This window comes from Dasypus novemcinctus, chromosome 5, assembly GCF_030445035.2.
Source record: "Dasypus novemcinctus isolate mDasNov1 chromosome 5, mDasNov1.1.hap2, whole genome shotgun sequence".
NCBI lineage: Eukaryota > Metazoa > Chordata > Mammalia > Cingulata > Dasypodidae > Dasypus > Dasypus novemcinctus.
The window spans coordinates 55,857,103-55,877,232 of NC_080677.1; the positions used below are offsets into that span (position 1 = coordinate 55,857,103).

The 20,130-nt window shown below is 38.0% G+C and overlaps 1 protein-coding gene across 4 annotated transcripts in view; it reads right to left on the bottom strand.

Moving 5' to 3' along the window:
* Positions 1-20,130, bottom strand: part of DYNC1I1 (dynein cytoplasmic 1 intermediate chain 1) — a 367,795-nt gene that overhangs the window by 16,743 nt on the left and 330,922 nt on the right. For all 4 annotated transcript variants that reach the window (XM_004470734.5, XM_004470736.5, XM_004470735.5 and 1 more), the window contains 2 exons: positions 5,711-5,851; positions 1,395-1,520 (listed from right to left, as the gene is read on the bottom strand). In XM_004470734.5, coding sequence (XP_004470791.1) covers positions 1,395-1,520; positions 5,711-5,851 — 267 coding nt within the window. The remainder of the gene's footprint in view (positions 1-1,394; positions 1,521-5,710; positions 5,852-20,130) is intronic.

The following is a 20,130-nucleotide window of genomic DNA, read 5'->3' on the forward strand; positions in this document are numbered from 1 at the left end:
GAACGTGAAAAATATGCATTAAATACAATGAATACTCATGGAAGAAAATATTGCCATAAAACTATGGGCAATAGTTTCTACTCGGAGGGTATTCTCTTTTCTAAAGACTACACACCACATCAATAGTCATCACGCTACTTTCATCTTCACCATTAGAGACCAATATTTAGTCTTTCTCACTGTGGGAATGACTTAGCTTGTGGCATCGAGGCAGTCAAGTGGGGGCATCTAATGAAATAGATAATGTGCAATAAAACCAAGAGATTCTTGTAGCTGTTTCACTTACAGTTGTGCATCCCAGAATAGAAAACTCCCACCCAAATCAGTTTGTTTCTAGATTCCTTTAAAAAATATCATCCAGCTTGTTTCAACAAGGTCAACTCTACCATATAGCAACATGTATCATTAAAAGTTTCATTGTAGGACAAACCATGGAGGATTGCCAAATTTATAGAATGCTGATTGATGAAACCATAAAGAACCCTTTCCAGTGTGATCAGCTAAACCAGTCCATCAGGCACTCACAGAGCACTTCCTAGGTCTAGGCATGATGCATACAAATATGGTCTATTTTTCCCTAGAATACAAACGTTAAAAACATATTACACAACACTCTTATTTTGTTTTGCTTGAAAATTCATTTTTTTTTGTTTCTAAGAAAAAAATTCTTTAGCCTCATCAGAAATGAAAATGTTTCTTAATACTTCCTCTTATAGTAAAAACAAACAGCTATTCTTATGTGCAATCTATTTATAATATAATATTAAATAAAGATTTGAGTATAAACATTTCAAGGAAATTATCCAAAATATAAAATATAGTTTTTTCCCTTGATATTTGTCATCACATTTAGGAATACTTTACATATTATGTAATAAGACACACCAGATAGGTGTATATCTCATATAATAAACTTTTCAACACCATGAAAATAGTGCAAAATTCTGATTTACCTTGGCCTTTTTAACTGCCTACGCTTTTTTAAAAAAGAGTAATAGAATACATTTTAATTGCGCAGACCAACTAAAATTTCAAGTTTCAAAGTAAATAACAAACATCCAAGTTAAATGTTAAGCATGATGAATCTGGCAAACTTTTCCTTCTCATGAAATTGGTGGGGCGTGCCATGTTTCATCACAAGATAGCTGGGAATTCTACAGCATTCTAAAAGGAGTCTGCATCATTAAGAAAGTATCCTGCGTGTGGAGACAGAAGACCAAATTAGGCCCTAAGGAAGTCTCACCAGACTCTCACTGAAGTCAATGGAAATTTGCAAACACACTCCAGAGGGCTCTTTTGGCCCACAAGGTCTTGTCAGTAATTTCACTAGAACTTTAAAGTAGATACACAAGTAAAAAAACAAACAAACAAACAAAAAACAAAAAAACATGTACCTCTCCAACGTCGTAAATCCAGATACGGCCTTCTGAGTCCCCAACGGCAACCTCTTTGCCAGCTTGAGCCCAGCGGACGCGGTTTAAAGCAGACGCCCCCTCAATGGCCACGCTAGCTGTTGGAACCTGGCAAAGGGGTTACAGCAGAGAAAAAGAATCTATGAATGTGAATTTAAATATACTAATTTACAATGATACGTTTAACTGGATGAATCACCACTGCCTTCGTGTGCATGAAGAAGTGAACATCCCTGTGCAGGGGTGGAAAAGGGTGCATTGTTCCTAAATCATATGCTCCACTGAATTAAGGGGTAGAGAGAAGAGACACTTGAACAGAAAGGAAAAGAGGGAGAGTCTTTTCCCACAGTCAAGGGGCAGACAGTGACAGACATTTCTTCAGATGATGCAGGGTGTGCATCCAACAGGCGAGCACAGACGCTAGATGTGATACTTTACAATCAGGTCATGATTTATGGATTGATGGAGAGATTTCAGGATTTACTAAGATAAGGATACTATAAAAGGAAGAGAGGGGAGATGTGTGGTAGAATAAAACTCATATTTATATGAGTCTTTGGAGAAAAAATACTGTATGTATTGTATTGATCCCTCAGAAACTCATTCAGGATGGGTTGATAGAACAAAAGAAAACATGCAGATGAAAAAGTTCAAAACCTCAAATTTTCCTCTCTTTTTTCCTTCTATTTTTCTCCCACCCTGGCAGAACCAGGGTGTGGGAAGTGGTCGATAACTTTGGACATGTCCCCAGGGTGAGGCCCGTTAAAATGTAGCTACTTACTTGTAGAAAACACATTATAGCTCCTTTAATAAATGCCTTGAAATCTGAAAATGTAGATATTATAATCAAATTAATATTAAAAGGAAACTGGAGGTACTGAAATGGAATTATAGAATATGATAAAAGAACCTCAGTATTTGTATAAAGAATTTTAGTGTGCCTATTACGCCTTATCCATCCTCACTTGCGTAAACTCTTGCCTTCAAGGTTGGAAGTTTATAACTAACATAAATATCAGACTTCCTGAGCCTTCTACAAGAATGTTGAATAGCAGGTAACAACAGGCCATTAAAAAAGAAAGAGGTAATGGTAAAAGGAAAATAGAAAAAAAAAGAGGAAAAGGACGGCCACCGAGAGATTATCTCATGCCCCTGCTTAAGACTGCTTAAGACCTGTGTCTAATAACCATCTCATACTAGGATGGAAACTCGACGTGTACTATGATTTAGCACTCCTGGCACTCTGTTACTCAGGCAATTGAAACCATCTGTTTATATGAGACTATTGACCCATTACCTATCTTTAAAAGGGCAAAAAAAACAAACCAAAACAAAAAAATATATACCCTGAAACAGACCTCCATCATACATAAAAATCTATGTTTAAACTTAATCTTGAAGTAGATAAAAGCTCTTTCACTTGCTTAAACCACTGTATGTCAATTGTGAGCAAATATGTAAAAGAAAGGTGCCCAGATCATTAATTTTAAAAAAAAATACACAATTTCTGTAGTTAAGGTACCTGGTGTGCAAGCTAGACACTGAATTTTTAACCAAACCTTTCAAAGGCCAAAACAATGTGGATTTAGATGGGCCATAATTCTGTCAATACACTTTATTATTAGTGTACTGCCAGCAAACAAATTCATGAATCAGGCATAGAGTGTCCTGAGTTAATTTTAAACTCTATAATTAAAAGGATCAACAGGATCATACTTTACCTAACTCTATTCAATATCAGATTTTATCTATGAACAATCTTAAAAATTTAAGAAAAATGTTTGTTCATATGAATATAGTGAAAATTAATTTCTAAAAACAAACTGACTTTTTGATAAATTTTAAATAATGCTCAATACATCTTTAAGAATTTTATTTGGAATATAGGTAATGTAGAAAACTGAAACAATATTTAAATCTTTAAAAATACCTTCTTTTCATAGATAAGTGGTAAAATACAACTATCTCAGTGTCTTGCCTGTAGTATATGCTAAAAAAAAAAAAACCCCACCTCATGCATGAAGGAAATGACAAAATACATCTGTATTAATTTGACTGGTAATAACCTTTTAGAAGTTAATAAATTTATAATAATAATAAGCCATATGTTCTCTCTCTTGCACTCTTAACACTTTGATTTCACAAACATCTCATTTTTTTACGCCTCAATACTTTTAATTTTGAAAACAGCCTATATATGGCATAAATTACTACACCAAGCAACAGAAGTCAGTAATATTGACTATTCTTGCATAGGGACAACTGGGATAACTTAGTCTAAAAATACAGTACTTTGAACAACTGCAACAGAACACACTTCTGCATAAGCCATCAGAAAATCAGGCTTTTTTTTTTTTTTTTTTTTGCCCCTAACAAATCTAATTCCTAATCTGAATTAATTATTCAGCTTTTTGGTTTTTTTTTAACAAATATCTGAAAAAATATTTCTTTTTCAACTTGCTAGAAGCCAAAAATGGTTTGAGGATTTTTAAATAGCTGTCCAGCTCACTACTGATTCAAATCAGACTCAAAATATTTCTACTCCTGTGAAAACAGAATTATGTTTACCACAAAACAAAATGGTTTACATGCCCAGGAATGAATTTTTAAACATGTTTAGCTAAAAAACTCTAATATGGTTGTGTCCTGATACCTAGAGAAAGGGAAAAATTATGTTTGGTAATGGTGAGTGATTAATTCATTTCAACAAAAAAAGAAAGCAGATTATTTAAAAGCCTGGTTACATAGGAATTATTAACAAGTTTATGGAATACTGGCTCCCCTCACAAGTATCATGGCTGTGCATGACCAAAACATAGTCTCTTCTCAGCCTGACTTCTCATGGAGTTGTCTCAAAAGGCAATCTGGAAAATGTTGTTTTTTGGTTGCTTTACATGAATGAGTTTCTTATAGCAAATAGAAGCAATACGGTTTTAATCAACAGTGATGAAAGACTTTGGGAAACCATTACAATGTAGGGTAATAACATCTTTCTACTGAAAGCAGTAATGTTATAATATTTCAACATCCAAAATGATGGGCGCTTCACGTACTCATGCCTTTTGATTATTTTAAAAGATGCTTCATTATTTAACTTGTATCCCTGTCACACAGCTCTTGGAATTAAAAGGAAAAATAGGCTTACAATTGGAAGCCTTTGAAAATATAAATTTTTGACAGGGGTTATAGGTATTTATACCCTTGCAAGATAAAACGATTTGATAACAACTCCTGAAGGATATTTTCCTGCCCCCTCCCACCAAAAAAAAACCACTAGGGGAGTCTGCTCCTCCTCATATCCTCCAGCTGTAGGCTTCCTAATTAAAAAGGCTGAGCTGTTTCCTGCTCAAAACACTTCAAAAGACCTTTCTCTTGTTCTCCACTTGACAGATAGTTTGCAGCACTTGTTCCTCTTACCTGTCCATTCTTATTTATGGAACACTGCCCTAGATCAGAAACTAAGAAATGATGCAGAGAACATTTTATTTGGTCACATTTAAGGGCATTTAATATTTATTTTTTTAAAAAATGAGTGCCGACTTAGCACCTCAATAATTTTGATGAGGGAAAAAGTAAAAATGCCCAGGCATAATAAAAAAGAAAACCTATATATGGCAAAATTTTAAAAACAGAATATTCCCTTATTGTCAACTGCTTTTTTAAAAATGTGGGTATTTTTCACTTGTGAACTACTCCGATTATGACATGTTAAAATCCAAGTTTCAGGGAAAAAAATTCTGAGTTTGTTTTTACTATTGTAAAATTCTGTCTTTGGGTCCTGTATCTTACACAAGGAATGGTAAAAATCCTATGGAGGATAGATCTAAGCATTTAAAAAAAAAGTCAGAAGTCATTTCTTACGGGATTCAAAATAGAAATCGGAGGAATAGCAAACACCCACAACTAGACCTTTTAAAGGGCCCAATCTAAAATCAGCGACTACAAAAGCTTACTTTCCAACCGTTTGCCAATTTAGTTATTTCAACACTGCTCTGAAAAATGCCTGTGTGTCCTTTCACTGGGAAAGGCAAGAAAACATCGTTCTGCTCTTTGCAAAGAAGGGTCATCAATTGTCCAGGATCTGCCACTGCTTTGGGATGAAGTGAGATTAAATGATTTTTGGCAAATGCATTTGCCAATTCCCTTCAGGATAGTCAAGAATAGGGGGCTGACAGCTCAGCTGCAAGTGGAGGGTCTGTTCAAAAAAGGCCCTTTGAGAGACAGAGGGAGAGAAGGAGAGAGGCCAACTGCGCTCCCCTCCCAGCCCTCCCGGCCCGGGCGCCTGCGCTGCCGCTCACCTCGGTGTCATTGTTGAGGTTCCAGAGGTCCAGGCGCCCCATCCCGTCCACGCAGGCAAAGAGCGCGGGATGCACGGGGGACCACATGACATCGTACACATAGTCTGCATTGTCTTCAAAGGAGTAGAGCGGCTTGTTGTGCTGTAAAGCAGAGAGACCGTGAAGACTTTGTGGCGCTGCTGCTGCCTCGGGCTGTCTAGCGAGCCTAATTAAAAACTTTGCACATTCACAAAGTGTCATAAAACTTCCCGAGATGAAAGTCCTCGAGAAGGTGAACCGGAGCTTTAATGTGACTAGAACTGTCCAGTGGCATAAATAAATACGGGGGGAGGGGAGGGCAAGGGGCTGGGGGCTGGGTCGCGCGGGGGCTGGGAGGCGGTTTCAGACACTGTGGTACGAGACATTCCAGACAGGTGGACGGCACTGCCCATTAGCTCGGAATTCTCGCCGGGCAAAGCTTTGCGAGTGGCTGGGAGCTTGAACCAAGACATAGGCTGCGGGGATCAGACCCTCGGGGATGCTCTGGCAGCCCCGAGCGCTTCGCATTAAAGGCAACGCCTGCCACCTAGTGGTTCTTGTCTGTAGCTGCAACGGCTACTGCTGCTGCTTCCAGGCCAGCTCTGCGCCAAGTTCTCATTTTAATATTCCTTTGCGGCGTGGGGGGGCATGGGGAAAGATATTTTAAAGGGAATTGTAGCTTTTCTGGGAAGTGAAAATCTCCCTGTCCTAAAACCCTATTTCCTTTACATAGGGTCAGTTCACCCAAAACAGGCGGATTGATGGCTCATTGTAATAGCCCTGGACTAACTGTAGAAGATGAACCAGAATATTTAGATCATCCAGTGTTTCCAAGAGCCCTCAAATTGGTGTTTTGGGGGAAATGGAATAAAACACTCCCATTGCATACAAATGCTTCCATTCTGGGGGTGGGGGATACAATAAATTAAAATGGCACTCTTGATTTCCACTGAATATTGTCACATCAAAATAGCACAGAAGTCAGTGGCAAGTTTGAAAGTACACCAGAAATAAAACGTAATTGGACTTCATGAATTATTCATTCCATCTGGCTTGTCTTATTCTAATTTCTGCATAATGCTTTACTAATCCCTGATCAATTAATGTAAAATGAAATTTAAATGATAATGAAAGCCCTAGAGATAAAGGAAATTAAGTATTCTTATATCCTCTGACAGAAATCTAAACAATGGGAGTTTTTTCCCAATGTCGTCTTCATCCAGTCAGCTGTCTGTATTCTCCCTTCAGGGGTTCGACTGAATGCCTGTACAGGCCAGAGTAATAAGATAAAAAAAAAATAATATACACTATGAACAATCAAACCCTTTTTTGTATAGAATGTTCAAAGAATGTATCTGTAGGAAATCAGCACCAAATATTAGAGCAAACTCTAAAGTGTACTGTTAGAGAATATAAAACGCACAAAACACTTGTGATGAAATCAAAGAGAGAAAAATCAGTGAGAGGATGGTAAAAGTTCCATAACCTAAACCTAATGCAAAAATGTGTAAAGGTAGTAAGAATAAGCGATTTCTCTTTCTATAAATTGTGTTGCTTTGACATATTAAAACCAAATTTAGAAGTGAAAAAAATTGCAACACATTAAAGCATCACAGAAGATTTTAGAACATTGTATGTGTGTGTGTTATTTTTAATTTAAAAAAATCTCATTGAGAAGTAATTTGTGAGAGAATATATGACATTGAGAAATTAAAATAATTAAATGGACATTAGCTTTATAACTTTACATTTTATTATTCTAGGACTCTTCTATGCCAATGTATTTATTATACGTCTTGCTTACAGTGTAAGATGGAGATTAAAATTATTTGCCTATTGGCAAAGTCTTCTTCTTAGGACTAGGTGATTCAAACTACTTTCTCCAGAAAATCCGAATGTCCAATGACACCTGAAAGTAGTGCAATTTTAATCATTTTTTTCTTTGCAGTGTGGGATAGCTGGTCCTATGCTGATCACTTGTGAATATTAAATTCTAACTCTTAACAGAAGATTATTCCCACCCCAAATTCTTGGTTTTATAGTTAGCTAGCTGCTGTTTGTTAAAGCGCAGGAGTAATGCATTTATCTTAAAATCAAAGAGTTCTAAAGACTCAAACATGCCAGTATCCTCTCTCATTAACCTACCTGATAGTACAGCTGAGGACTGCCAGGTCTAGCTATAGATACACATACAAAGACATATAGTAAACACATAAAACATCTACGTTCCTTGTCTTGATTAACTAAAAGATCATCCAGCTTTAAAGAGTACTTTTTTAAGAGTTGATATTATTTGATACTTTAATCCCATTAATAAATTATCCTGTATATCCTGTATTTTGTTTGCTTCCTCTTCTTTTAGTAGTTTCTTCTCTGAGAAACATTTAGTCAAAATTGCAGGTGAGCCTGCCTCTTCTCTTTTTACACAACTGGAAAGAACTGTTACTGTTCAAGTTACCAAAAATCCAGTTTTCTCCTGTTTAGTAGTAATATATTGAAATGCTACTATTCTATTGGTGAAATCTCTAGTCTTTCTCCAACTTCCTAATCACTGGCCATTCCCCATCCAAAGCCTGAACCTTCCATTACAAAAGTCACTGAGCAAATAATTCTAGACTATTGTATATGTGTGTTTGGGGGAAGGGAGAAGGGCTTATGTTTTTCAAGACTTCCTTTAAACTAACCTTGATAAATTCACAGGGTGGGGAAAAGCTGGGCATCAGGATTGAAGCTATTATCAGGGTGCCAAGTGAGTTGCCATCTACCACCCAGGAGTTCCCACAGGTAGCATAGACATTTAGGGTCTGTTAATATCACTCTTACAGTTATAAGTAGTGCTATTTTGAATATTAATTATACTTTTTTCAATAAAGGGATTTTAACATTCTATATTATTTGGAAGTCAAAGCACAATCTGAAAACCAGATTAAAATTTCATCTCAACTGCTTGATATAAAAAATTTATGTTAACACATATATCATGGAATATTAACATTTTAATAAAAGAAATAAAATGTATCAGGGTGTAAAGATTATGGTTTTGAATTTTTGAAACAAATTCCTGTTTCAAATATTCAAAAACTTCTGATCCATATATTTGTTCTAGCTTGCTATTTGTATTATCATTGATTTTAGAATACTATAAGCTTTGAAAAGGTGGAGAGTGGGGTGTGTGTGTGCAAGTTTTTGACGAAGTTCCTGTAATATCTTTCGTAAATTTTAAAGCCACAGAAGCACTATGATTTTAAATATTTACTCTGAAAAATACTCAAGGCTATTTAGCAAAGTAAATATCGTTCACAGCATGTTACTCTAGAAAGTGTTTTGCAAAACAATCGAATTTCACTGGACCAGGGGTTCTTAACTTTTTTTGTTCCACAGACCCCTCTGCAGTCAGGTGAAAACCACCAAGCCCTTACTAAGTCCACACTATACTGGGTATTATTTAATAAGTACATCACATCCCCACCAACACGTCCCCAAAAGAATAATGTTTTTTTAAAATTTCAATTCAAGCTCATAGACCACTTGTTAAGAATGCCTGCACTAGACAAAATCCCCTTCACCTGTGTGTTTCCTTTTCTAATGTCACATTTAGCATCAGCAAACCAGTAAAGAAAAAAAAAAAAACGGGGGGGGGGGGAATGCATGGTTATGCAGCCTTCTCTGTGTATAGAACACATCAGTGAAATAAAGCCAGGATGGGAGTAGATGTAGCTCAGTGGTTGAGTGGCTGCTTCCCATGTATACATGGTTCCCTGGTTCAATTCCAAGGACCTCTTAAAAATTAAATAAAGCCAGGATGCTCTCTGTTTTAGGCAAGTTTTTCCAGGGCTGTGCCAATAATGCTAAAATATCCAGAGAAAGACCAGCTTGATTTTATCGCCCTGGTTTTCAAACAGAGCAGTGAAGCAGAATACAAGTCTCCTCCCTGACAGACATAGAGGGCAGGGAACAGTCAATTGTTGAGTGTTTGCTGTATGCCTGACTCTATACACACATTGTCTAATTTAATCCGCATAAAATCTCTGTAAGGTAGACGGTATTTACAGAAAAGAAAATTATAGTTTAGGGAGGTTAGCAGCTTTCCCAAGGCTGCAAAGGTTGTAAGCAGTTGAGTTGGGATTGGGAACTCAGGCTTTCCTAGTTGTTAAAGTATGTCCTCTATTTGCTGGACTGTGTGGCCCTTCTAGAAAACACAGCAGTGGTCTTTAATCTTCACACATAGGACAGTATGCTAGCACTACTCTTGACTGATTCAATTCGACCAATATTTCCTAAGGATCTACTATGTACCTGGAAGAAACAATTAAAAATATTGTAGTCAGAATGTTTATTACATTTCTTGAGCCTGTTACTAATGATCCTGAAGAGGTTATCATACATTTCCAGGCAGCTTTAGCTACTTTTGACCCTAAGAGAAATTTTTTTCTTCTGAAAACCAGGAAATAGAAAAGGATGGTCCTTTAGCTAGCAGAGACAAAAATGATGCTAGAACTGTGCTCCAGTTCACTGAATGTGAGACTTTGAGCAAAGTATTGCAGTTATATTATCTGAAAATCGGGGACAGCAGAGGTAGCATGGAACAGAAAAGGCAGTGGGACAGGGCCAAACTACACACTGTGGGCAATTTAATTTAACATCCCTGGATCTTAATTTTTTAAACTGTAGGTAAAGGGGCTTGAGCAACTTTCCTCAAGGGTTCCTATTAGTTTTGTGACTCTATACCTGCTCTAATATATGCTTAGTTATGCTGCAGTAAGGATGGAATGGAATAAAGTATATGAAAGTTATTTTACAAAGTGCTATTCAATCGCGAGTATTATAATTAAAGCTATCTTCCTTGAGAGCTTGTGGAATTTATATGACAGCCATTTTTATTTTTTACTTTGTATTTCAGTAAAACACACATATAAAAATGTACTAGGTGGCTTTTAATGAAAATTTTGAAAATATGACCTCTTATTTGACCATTAGGAGAAAAAATAAAGAATACTAAATTCATATGAGATGAGAATAGTGAAATCTGTTAAAAAGTGAAATTCTACAATATCCATCAACATTTTACAATAAAGATTTGATCTCTAAATTTGGGCCTTGATTTTCCAGAAGTATGCTTCTGGAAATGAATAGAGTAGCATATTTTTTTCTCATCAGTTAACTACAACATGATTTCATGACAGGTGAGTTTACATTTCCAAGGTCGGATATGCACCAAAGTCACATCCAGAGAATGTAATGTTTGTTTATTTTCGTGTACATTATTTTCCTCTTATCAGGATCCTCTAGGCATTCCAATAGGATTTAGTGTTTTGAAGACTAGTGAATAGGAAGATTTGTGTGAAAGTGCTTCCTAACCCTCCAAACACTGTGGTTCTTGAGGTCACATTTGCCTCTAATAATTAGCTTTCAAGGCAAAGTTAGCAGAAATGCATACCTAGACCATGAGAATTTCTCTGGCAGGGAGAGGTGCTGGGACAGGGGGTGATAAGTAGGTAGGAGGGGACTTGGGGAAGAGGATAACTAATAGTAGAATTTCCAAATTTTTATTCTGAAATAAAAGAAACAAATGGAATCTTACCTTGAAAACTACATTCTCCTGGGGAAAAAATGATAACCAAAATACTAAACAATGAGTAATAGGAACTGTCCTTCAAAATTGTCATGTGTGTTCCTGTGAAGTAATTAAACTAAATAGCCAGCCAGTTCTTCCAGGAAACATTAAAATGTGAGACCACAACATTACTATAAAAAAACTAGCATAGGACCCCAAGACTTTTCAGGCTCACACAAAAATGGATGTCGCTACCATAATAAGAAAGTTCTTAAAACAAACAAGCAAACGAAAACTCACAAACCAAACCAAACCAAAATACCAACTCTCTTAGTCTAAAAGAGGTGTTGTGAATTTGGTCCTTCACACTGGAAAACGTTATTTACAATTTATACTTCTAAAGCACAAAGCATCATCTGTATTTATCTTAATCTCTATGGTTAGTATTAAAACAATACATATGACATTGAAACGATATCTTCATCTGTTCCAATCATGATCAGAAATTAAAAATTAGATATAAACACCTCGGGTGAGCTACTGGCAACAGAATATGTTTGGTAGGTCTGTTTGTTGCTTGTGTGTATTAATGGAAAATAGATAAGCACTTTCATTTGAAGTCAAGGTTATTGAAATCCAGGAATTATAGCATTTGCCTCTCCATAAATGTGAAAGTTTTAGTAAATAAGTACTGAAGCCACATGAAAGGTGTTCTTTCTCGTACAACCTTCCTTTACAGCTTATTTGCATGGAAGAATCCTAATCCAGGAGGCGCCACCAATAAAGAGGCTAATTATCCAGATAAAAGAATGTATACATATTCACAGGTTTTGACTAGTATTTGAATGTTGAAAGCCATGGAAAAAGCTACTAGCTTTGCTTAATTCATAAACGGAGTATTTCCGGTATTGGTATGATTTTTATGAATATCAGCTCCACCTTAAGGCTTTTCTTTAGGACATTTTATAGCACAGATCTGTATAGGACCACTGAAAAGACCAAGCAAGCAGGGATGCTCTTATGAACTGCCTTTGCATTCATCTCCACCACTATGGCTGCTTTGGAATGTTCTGCCTTCTTCCTTTTGTGAGTTGAGGCAAGGTAGAGAGGGTCATTATGTTGCCAAAACAGGTTCAGTGGAGTTGGCTCATTAGTACAAATGAGCTTGTTCTCTCCACGGATATTCCCTTTCTGGCCTGCTCTTCTCTCTGAAAGGTCATGTGGCTGTAAAAAGAACTTCCACTCTAGCATCGGACTTACAAACTGCCCCACTGACATAGATTTTGAAGGGACTAAATATCATTTTTAAAGAAAAGCTTAAAAAAATATATCAAATTACAAACCCAGTTTCCTGGATTATACCTTGATTCCCCCTTCATATTTAATATCTAAATTGCCCAGGTTGACATTTGCCAGTTCCCAGAGCTAATCTGACATTATTGGTCTCACTGCATTTAGTAAATCTAACATTGTGACAAATTTCATTTATTTTCAATAAGTCATGTACCAAAATACCCAGATTTGTCCTGTCAAACAGGTCTAAAGTCTAAAAATGGTAAAATTATCTAAATAAATATATTTTCAATTCTACTTCTTACATCAATGATTGACAGTTACACAAACACATACACACAAAGCACATTTTCAAAGGATCAAGGATTTTTTTGCAGGTCTGTACTATGTTGTCTGATTATAAATATAATGTGTCTTTTACATTACATCTAATATTAGTAATTCCACACTTGTATTTATTTCACTGGTGGAAGGAAGTGACACAGAGAATCCAAAATAGAAGTTGAAAATATTTTATTCAAATGTAGAATATAGTCTTTTGCAATCTTCCTTTTTGCAACAGATTTGCTTGCCTTATTCTGTTCTATCTAAGCCCATTTGAAATTACTTTCTATTTTTTTTAAAAAATCAAATACTAGGTAATCACAAGACGAGGTGATTCAGGACAGTGGAAGTGGCCATGAGAAAATAACCTAGGATCATTTATGAGCCCTGGACAACCTGTAGGGATAAAAGGCCATATGAATCTGACCAAGATGTAACCACATAGGGTTAGTCCAAAAACAGCCTCTTTGGGATGAAGATGAGTTTTTGTTATTTTCCAACACCAGATATAAAATGAAGGTTGGAGAAGGGGAATGGGGGGGTCTTTGAATCCCATAAATACATAGATGGTTATATCTGATGTTCACATTTATCTTCTCTATCTCCTTCTGTCTCTCCCTTTTGCTCCAAATATTATTGTCTAGAAGGCTGGGAAGGCACCTTGTGTAGTATGTCACTGAAGGGGAAAGGCAAGCATTTCTGCTCTGGTTAAAGAGAAAGAGAAAGGATTCGCCAAGGCCTTACTTCTTGCACAATGATAAAGCCCAGTCAGCTGGGAGAATTTTGAGTCTCCAGAGTGTTTGTACTTATATGAATTATTTACGCATGTCTGTTATGGTCTGCATAAATATTTAACAGTCATAGGAATGTGTTGGTGGGGTGAATTTTGAGAGGGCAATTGGGGTGGGAGTGGAGGTAACAGGACATGAAGTAAGAACAAAGGCCAAGTCTGGAGGTAACTTTATAATTACATTCTTGTGGTTTATTTCAAAGTTAAAGTAGTCTCCCTGGGTAAGCTTAAAAAAGGAACAAAAAGAAAAAAAAAAAGAAAAAAAGAAAAGGAAGGAAGGATGGAAGAAAGAAAATTTGATGACTGGCACAGGTGGTTTTACTGAACGTCGATTTTAATGTTTGCTAACTTAAGAAGGGAGGGAGGGGGTAGTGAAAATGGGGATAAGGGAAGGGAAAAAAATGTCAGACACCACCTGACTAATATGTTTATCAGAAATAAAGCCAGCAGGACTTTGGGGCAGTGGAAGAAATGCAGTCTGTTATCCAATACCTGGCAGTGGACCACTGATTTTTGTTAATCTTTTTGCCAGTTTTAAGTGTTATACTTAGACACTATAATATCTACAAAATTCACTTTTGCCTTTATTGTGCCTTTCATTTACTATTTAAAAAAATTTAACATGATAGACATGCTCAATGCTTTTTATCAGAATTTTGTCACTTTAGGACAGGGGTTCTTAACCTTTTTGGCTCCACGGATCCCTTTGCCAGTCAGGTGAAAACCACGGTCCCCTTACTAAGTCCACACTATGCTGTGTATTATTCAATAAATATAGCACACCCGCACCAACATGTCCGCCCAAGAATAATGTTTTTTTGAATTTCAATTCAAGCTCGCGGACCCCTGGTTAAGAACCCCTGCCCTAGGAGATATTTCAATCTCAAAGTAAATTAATCTAACTTACTTTAACAAAGCACATATTTCAGTTAGGATAATCAAGAGTTTTAATCCATCAACAAAGATTTACTAAGGACCTACCGTATGCTTTCTATTTGGGGCAAAAGATAGAAATATAAGACCTGACTATTCTCAAGGACTCACAATCCAGGTAGGAGAATGAAAATTATGAAATAATAAATAATAAGAGAAGAATATTGCTTATTTAGGGATCTATTTTCTCATTTTGTTCCAAAAGGATTTGAGGTGCCTTACAAGTTAAAAATACTGCAAAATTAAGAATACACACACAACAGAAAGTTCTAAAGAAGAATGGATAGTTATTGTCAAGATCCTGAGATAAGCTTATTATTATGATCTGGGACTAAAAAAGCTCTCAGTTTCCTGATAACTAAGACAAAAGAGAAAAGACATCCTATAACAACGAGGTACAGAGATTTTACCATCTGAGGAAAGAAGAATATCATTCCTCCTCACAGACACATTCCTGGGAAAAACTCAGAGAGGAATTTACCCTGTCTGCACATCCTCGGAAAAGAGACTGGCTTTCTGTCTAATTTATTCCATGTAGCTGGGTCTAAACTCTGTGGTACAGATATTAGGCACCAGAGGACCTGGGAGATTGGGAGGGGAACAGTATTGGTGGATCCTATAGTCTGCCATGGTCAAGTAACTTATTATCTAGAACAGGTGAGAGAACCTGTGATAGATGGTAAGAAAAACAGTCACAGTGTGGAAAGCTAAACATGCAAAGACCAGAATTTGTAAATCAGCCTAATATTCCCGGAAGGCTGAAAAGGTGAGTGGTGGTGACAGCTCAGGTAGACTCTGAGGATTTGTCCCAAGGAATAAAAGGAAATACTTTTGATTTGGGTAGGTCGGGGGGCATGTTCTGAATGGTTTTGATTATAAAGTTGACTTTCTGATCCAATAGTTATTAATTCATTAAACATGCTTTGATAAATGTGCAGAGCCTTGCACTTTGTGCTAAATCAATTCAGAGATATCTAACATTCATGAAAGTGTTCTCAGCTTATCTACTATGGATGAAATGAATGATGAATACCACTAATTGGGCAGAAAATAGAAGAAAAAGCAGAGTAGGGCAGGAAGAGCTATTTGCATTTTAACACAGTGGATTTGATTCTCTGGAGGTAATACTCAGGTTCAGTTGGCAGAAGGAATAGAGATCTAGAGTTGAAAGAGAGGGCAGGCATGACGTCCATGCTTAGCAATCATCCACAGGAAGTGCTGAGGGAGAGGAGAGAGTGTGGAGAGAGGAGAAAAAGAAGGCCCAAGGTGGAACTTTTGAAGAAGTGGACCAAGACAGTTAAGAAGAGAGACCCAGTGAAGCCCAAGGCAAGCCCAGGCTGAAGAGAACTTTCTTCAAGAATGAAAGGTAGACAGCATCACATAAGATGAATACCAAGAAGAAGCCATTGTATTTAGCAATTCAAGGTTTACCGATGGCCTTGGAAAGAGAAGTGTCAGAGGACTAAGGTTGGTTGAGGAGAGGTTGGCTAATATGGCTGTGGTCAGTGTAGACACACTTTGGTTCTTCAAGCTGTTTGGCAAGCTAACCTGAATGTTAAGACAAGTCTGTGATACTTTAAGCCAACCTATTCAATCACAAACTACCAGTCTGTAAAAGGATCCTAATACTACTGGTATTTCTTTTTTTTTCCTCTCAGGCCTGCTTGCTCTCCATTAGAATATAAGATCTTTGAAGTGTGGGACCATTTCTTATAAGAAAATATATATCTCAAGTCCTTGGCATAGATCCTGGCAAATGGAATGCAGGCAAGATGTACTAATATGGGTGATGAAGCAGGCAGGCTCTGAGTCCAGTTCCATTCCTGCCAGAGTCATGACTCTTCCTCAGACCCTTTGCACTTGAGATGCTTCCTTAGTTTCCCCAGGACTGAACCTGTACTTTTCCAGATGCAATGTTGACTCAGCATCTTCCCTAGGCTCCCTCTTGTGCTTCTAGCAAGCTACTGTGGTTCAAAACATTTTACCTTACTCTGGTACCTTGAATCTGATCTCTGATGAAGGTGACACACCAAAGATTTCAGCATGTTTGAAGACCATGGGAAAGGAATCAGAGGCAGGGTCTGTTGTTGAGTGGAAAAGTGATATGAAAAATAGTAATAAAAATAGGCCACTTTTGAGGTGGAGTAGACAATCTAGCCAGGAATTGGCTGTGCACTCAGGAACAAGGCAATGGGAAATAAATGTCTGATAAATTCTATCTTATTAAAGAAACTCCAAAGTCACTATCCTTCGACTTAAAACATCAGTATGTAACTGGGATTCTTTGTAACACAAAAATTTAAATTGATGTGTATGAGAGAGAGAGAGAGAGAGAGAAAGAGAGAGGAGGCATTGGTAGGGATTGGGGTGGGGAAAGACTGATTAACATACCTTTCTGTGGAATATACTCTTATGTTTATTTGTCTGGGGAAGAACAGCAATGGATGAAAATAGGAGAAAGGTACACAGTTGACTGCAAAGAAGCCTGAATCCAGACCAGCAGCACACAGTAACTGCACAACCTGTACCAGTTAGTAAAGTTATTCTGAAGATGGGTTTTTGGATTTGGCAACATCAAGGTCACTTCTCAAATTAACCACATTGCATCAACTGTTCTTGCTACTTTCTCTCAACATCCAGGTGCTCTTCAGGTTTTAGCTGCCTCTGGAAGTCAGTTTTGCAGGGACTGGGGTGCTGCAGGCACAAGGAGGACAGACTGTCAACTTGCCAACTACAGAGTTTACAGGGAGGGTTAAAGGACCTCATGAGAAGCTCATTATTGTTAACATTTTTGCCCAAAACTAAAGGCTCAACTATGATAATGAACTATCCTTAGCTCTCAAAGGAAGAGGGAAGGAGGACTTTTTTCCCCTGACCTCCAATGCACACTTGCGTGGGCACATTTACCCTGCAGTTCTGCATGTTTGCCATTGCCCGAGAGTGAACGATGGGGATGCTGTGTCAGAGGAGCTAATTCTCTTCTTCCCTGAAAACATGCCTTTGCAATCAAGGATGGTGACTCTGCCTTTTCTCCATTGGGCAGGCTGCCTTCTGTGAATATAAAAATTATGTCCCTCTTTGGAAACAGCAGAGCCTCTTTTCCATTTTCAGCGTAGCTTTAAACCCATATTGCTGTGATGTTCTGGAGACAAATGGACCAGTAAGATAGAGAACTGAAAGCTACAGTTGATTCTCATTATCTGTGCTAGTTATGCTCTCTAGAGCAGCCCAAAACACTGCATTAGTGAATACAGAACCATTGTCCCTAAGGAAAACACTAGGTTAGTTTAATTTCTGGTGAGCCACTGGTCACAACATTTTGTTAACTGATCAGTACATAACCTTGTTTTATATGTGTTTCTGCTTAAAGGCACATTAGTATATATTGTTGATTCATTAACATTTAATTCATGGGCAACAGCACTTTAACTCATGCCAGAATGAAGCCTATCTAACACACGTCTTTTCTCCATAAGGCACAACACAGCCCTCTTGTGCTTAGAAACACTGGACAGCACTTTAGCGCTATGCTTGGCAGCCATTTTAAACAGTAAAATCACCAGCGAAGAAACATGGCCCTCCGTGTAGTGTTTTCATTGTGAGAGCTGAAACAAGAAGGTAGAGCATCCCCTTATTCCACCTGAGCTGAGACCATGCCCTGGGGGCAACTCGAAATTTTTGCCATTCAGCACAAGTCTACAAATGCTCGCAAAAGTGACAGGGTCTTGATTCGGGGGTTAGAAATAGGTTTTAGTGGGAAGGTGCACTCAGAATCTGTGAGTATGTGGAATTCAATCCTATCTCAACACATTGGGTCCATCCATCCCAGAGATCCAACCTACTTGAATCAGAAATTTTTACAATTCTGTTCAATTCAGGCAGCTGCTTTTGCCTGAAGACAGGGCCATTTTCTGCTGAACCAAGTCTTCTACACTTGAGTTCAGGGTTTATTTTGGTTTAATTTTGACACTCTCTGCAGATTCAGCCTTGACTTCCCTTTCTCTTGGCAAAGGTGCTTAGAGGGTGCGTTGGGGGGTGGGTGGGAGGGCAGGGAAAAGGCAAGCAAGCAGGCAGGGGAGTCAGAGTGGGATGTGGGTCCTAAAACTGAAATACTTTCATGCAGGGCTGGGGTTAACTTGTAAATTCAAGAGCAGGTCCCTGTTGAGTTTTCCTTATCAGCCGCCTTAAAAGCTAATTATTGCTGAATAGGTTCCTGAGGTTGGAAAATTTTCAAAGAATTTTTGAATACATTTCTACACTTCTCTTCTCTCAACAATAGGATCTATCAAACAGCCAGGAGAAGGCTCTGTTTAAAAGCACCGACAGGAGATCAGAGGAATGTATTTGATTGCCAAAATGACTAATTTATTTTTACATGGTATTAATGATGCTACAATAACCAATATCTATAGCCTGGTTTTGACAGTTTATTGCAAGGGTTCCTATTGTTTAAAAAAAGAAAAAAAGAGTAAGGAAGAAAGAAAGAGACTGTTTTATTTTGCTATATTTCCATTTGTTAACAAAACTCCCCATAAGCAAAACCAGAGGTCATTAGCAAACAACCAAAACATGCCTGTCTCTAGAAGAATACAACTCCCTCATCATTTAAAACACAGCTCTGCCGAAAACCCAAATCATGACAAATCCTTAAGATGAAAAATTCAGTGCAGACTTGAAACCACCTGACTTTACTTTGGGTTTGTGCTCCTTGAAATTACCTAGAAAATACCATAATCTTCTCTTTGCGCGGCTGGATGTGGGCCAGGGCCCTGGCTCCAGAGGCAAAGGGCAAAACTAAAAATCGTGTCTGAACAGACAGCTCCACCCTCTCTCCCAAGTCCGTTTGGCCTAGTGACAAAAAGTGAGGTCTAAGGCACATTCATCCAGGGCCTGGGTTTTGGGCCAAAAGTCAAGACTTTTATATGACAAACAAAAATGAAATCCAAAATGTTATCACCCTGTCTTAAGAAGTTAAATGGGTGTAAATGAATGTACTGCATATGATGAATAGCTCACATTTGCAACTTAATAGGGCACCCATAGCATTGTATTAAAATATAGCTTACTGCTTCTGAGAAGGATTTCAGTAGAGATTTCAATTCCAGAGTGATTCCTTGATAATTTGGAATGTGTGTGTGCGTGTGCGTGTGTGTGTGGGGGGGGAGGGGGGGAGGCAGGGAGGGAGGGAGAGAGAGAGATACAAAGACAGTGAGCAAGAGAGGAAGAGAGGTGGGGGGAGCCTGCAGCCCTTGCAGAGCTAAGGGAGGACAGGAGGGTACAGAGGCTCCACTGTGGGCGTGGGCTTGGCACAGGTGCCTCCAGACTGTGGGTAAGCCTCCAAACGCCCTTCACTCTCCTTGGTCGAACGCTGCAGTTATTAAGGACTCACTCTCCCATTGCCCACCCACTCTGACACCCCCGCTGCTCTCCCTCACACTTGAGATGGGCGAGAGCCAGGAGAGAATGTCAAGTAATTTTTACCTCCTGCCGAGCTAGTGACAGGCTCAG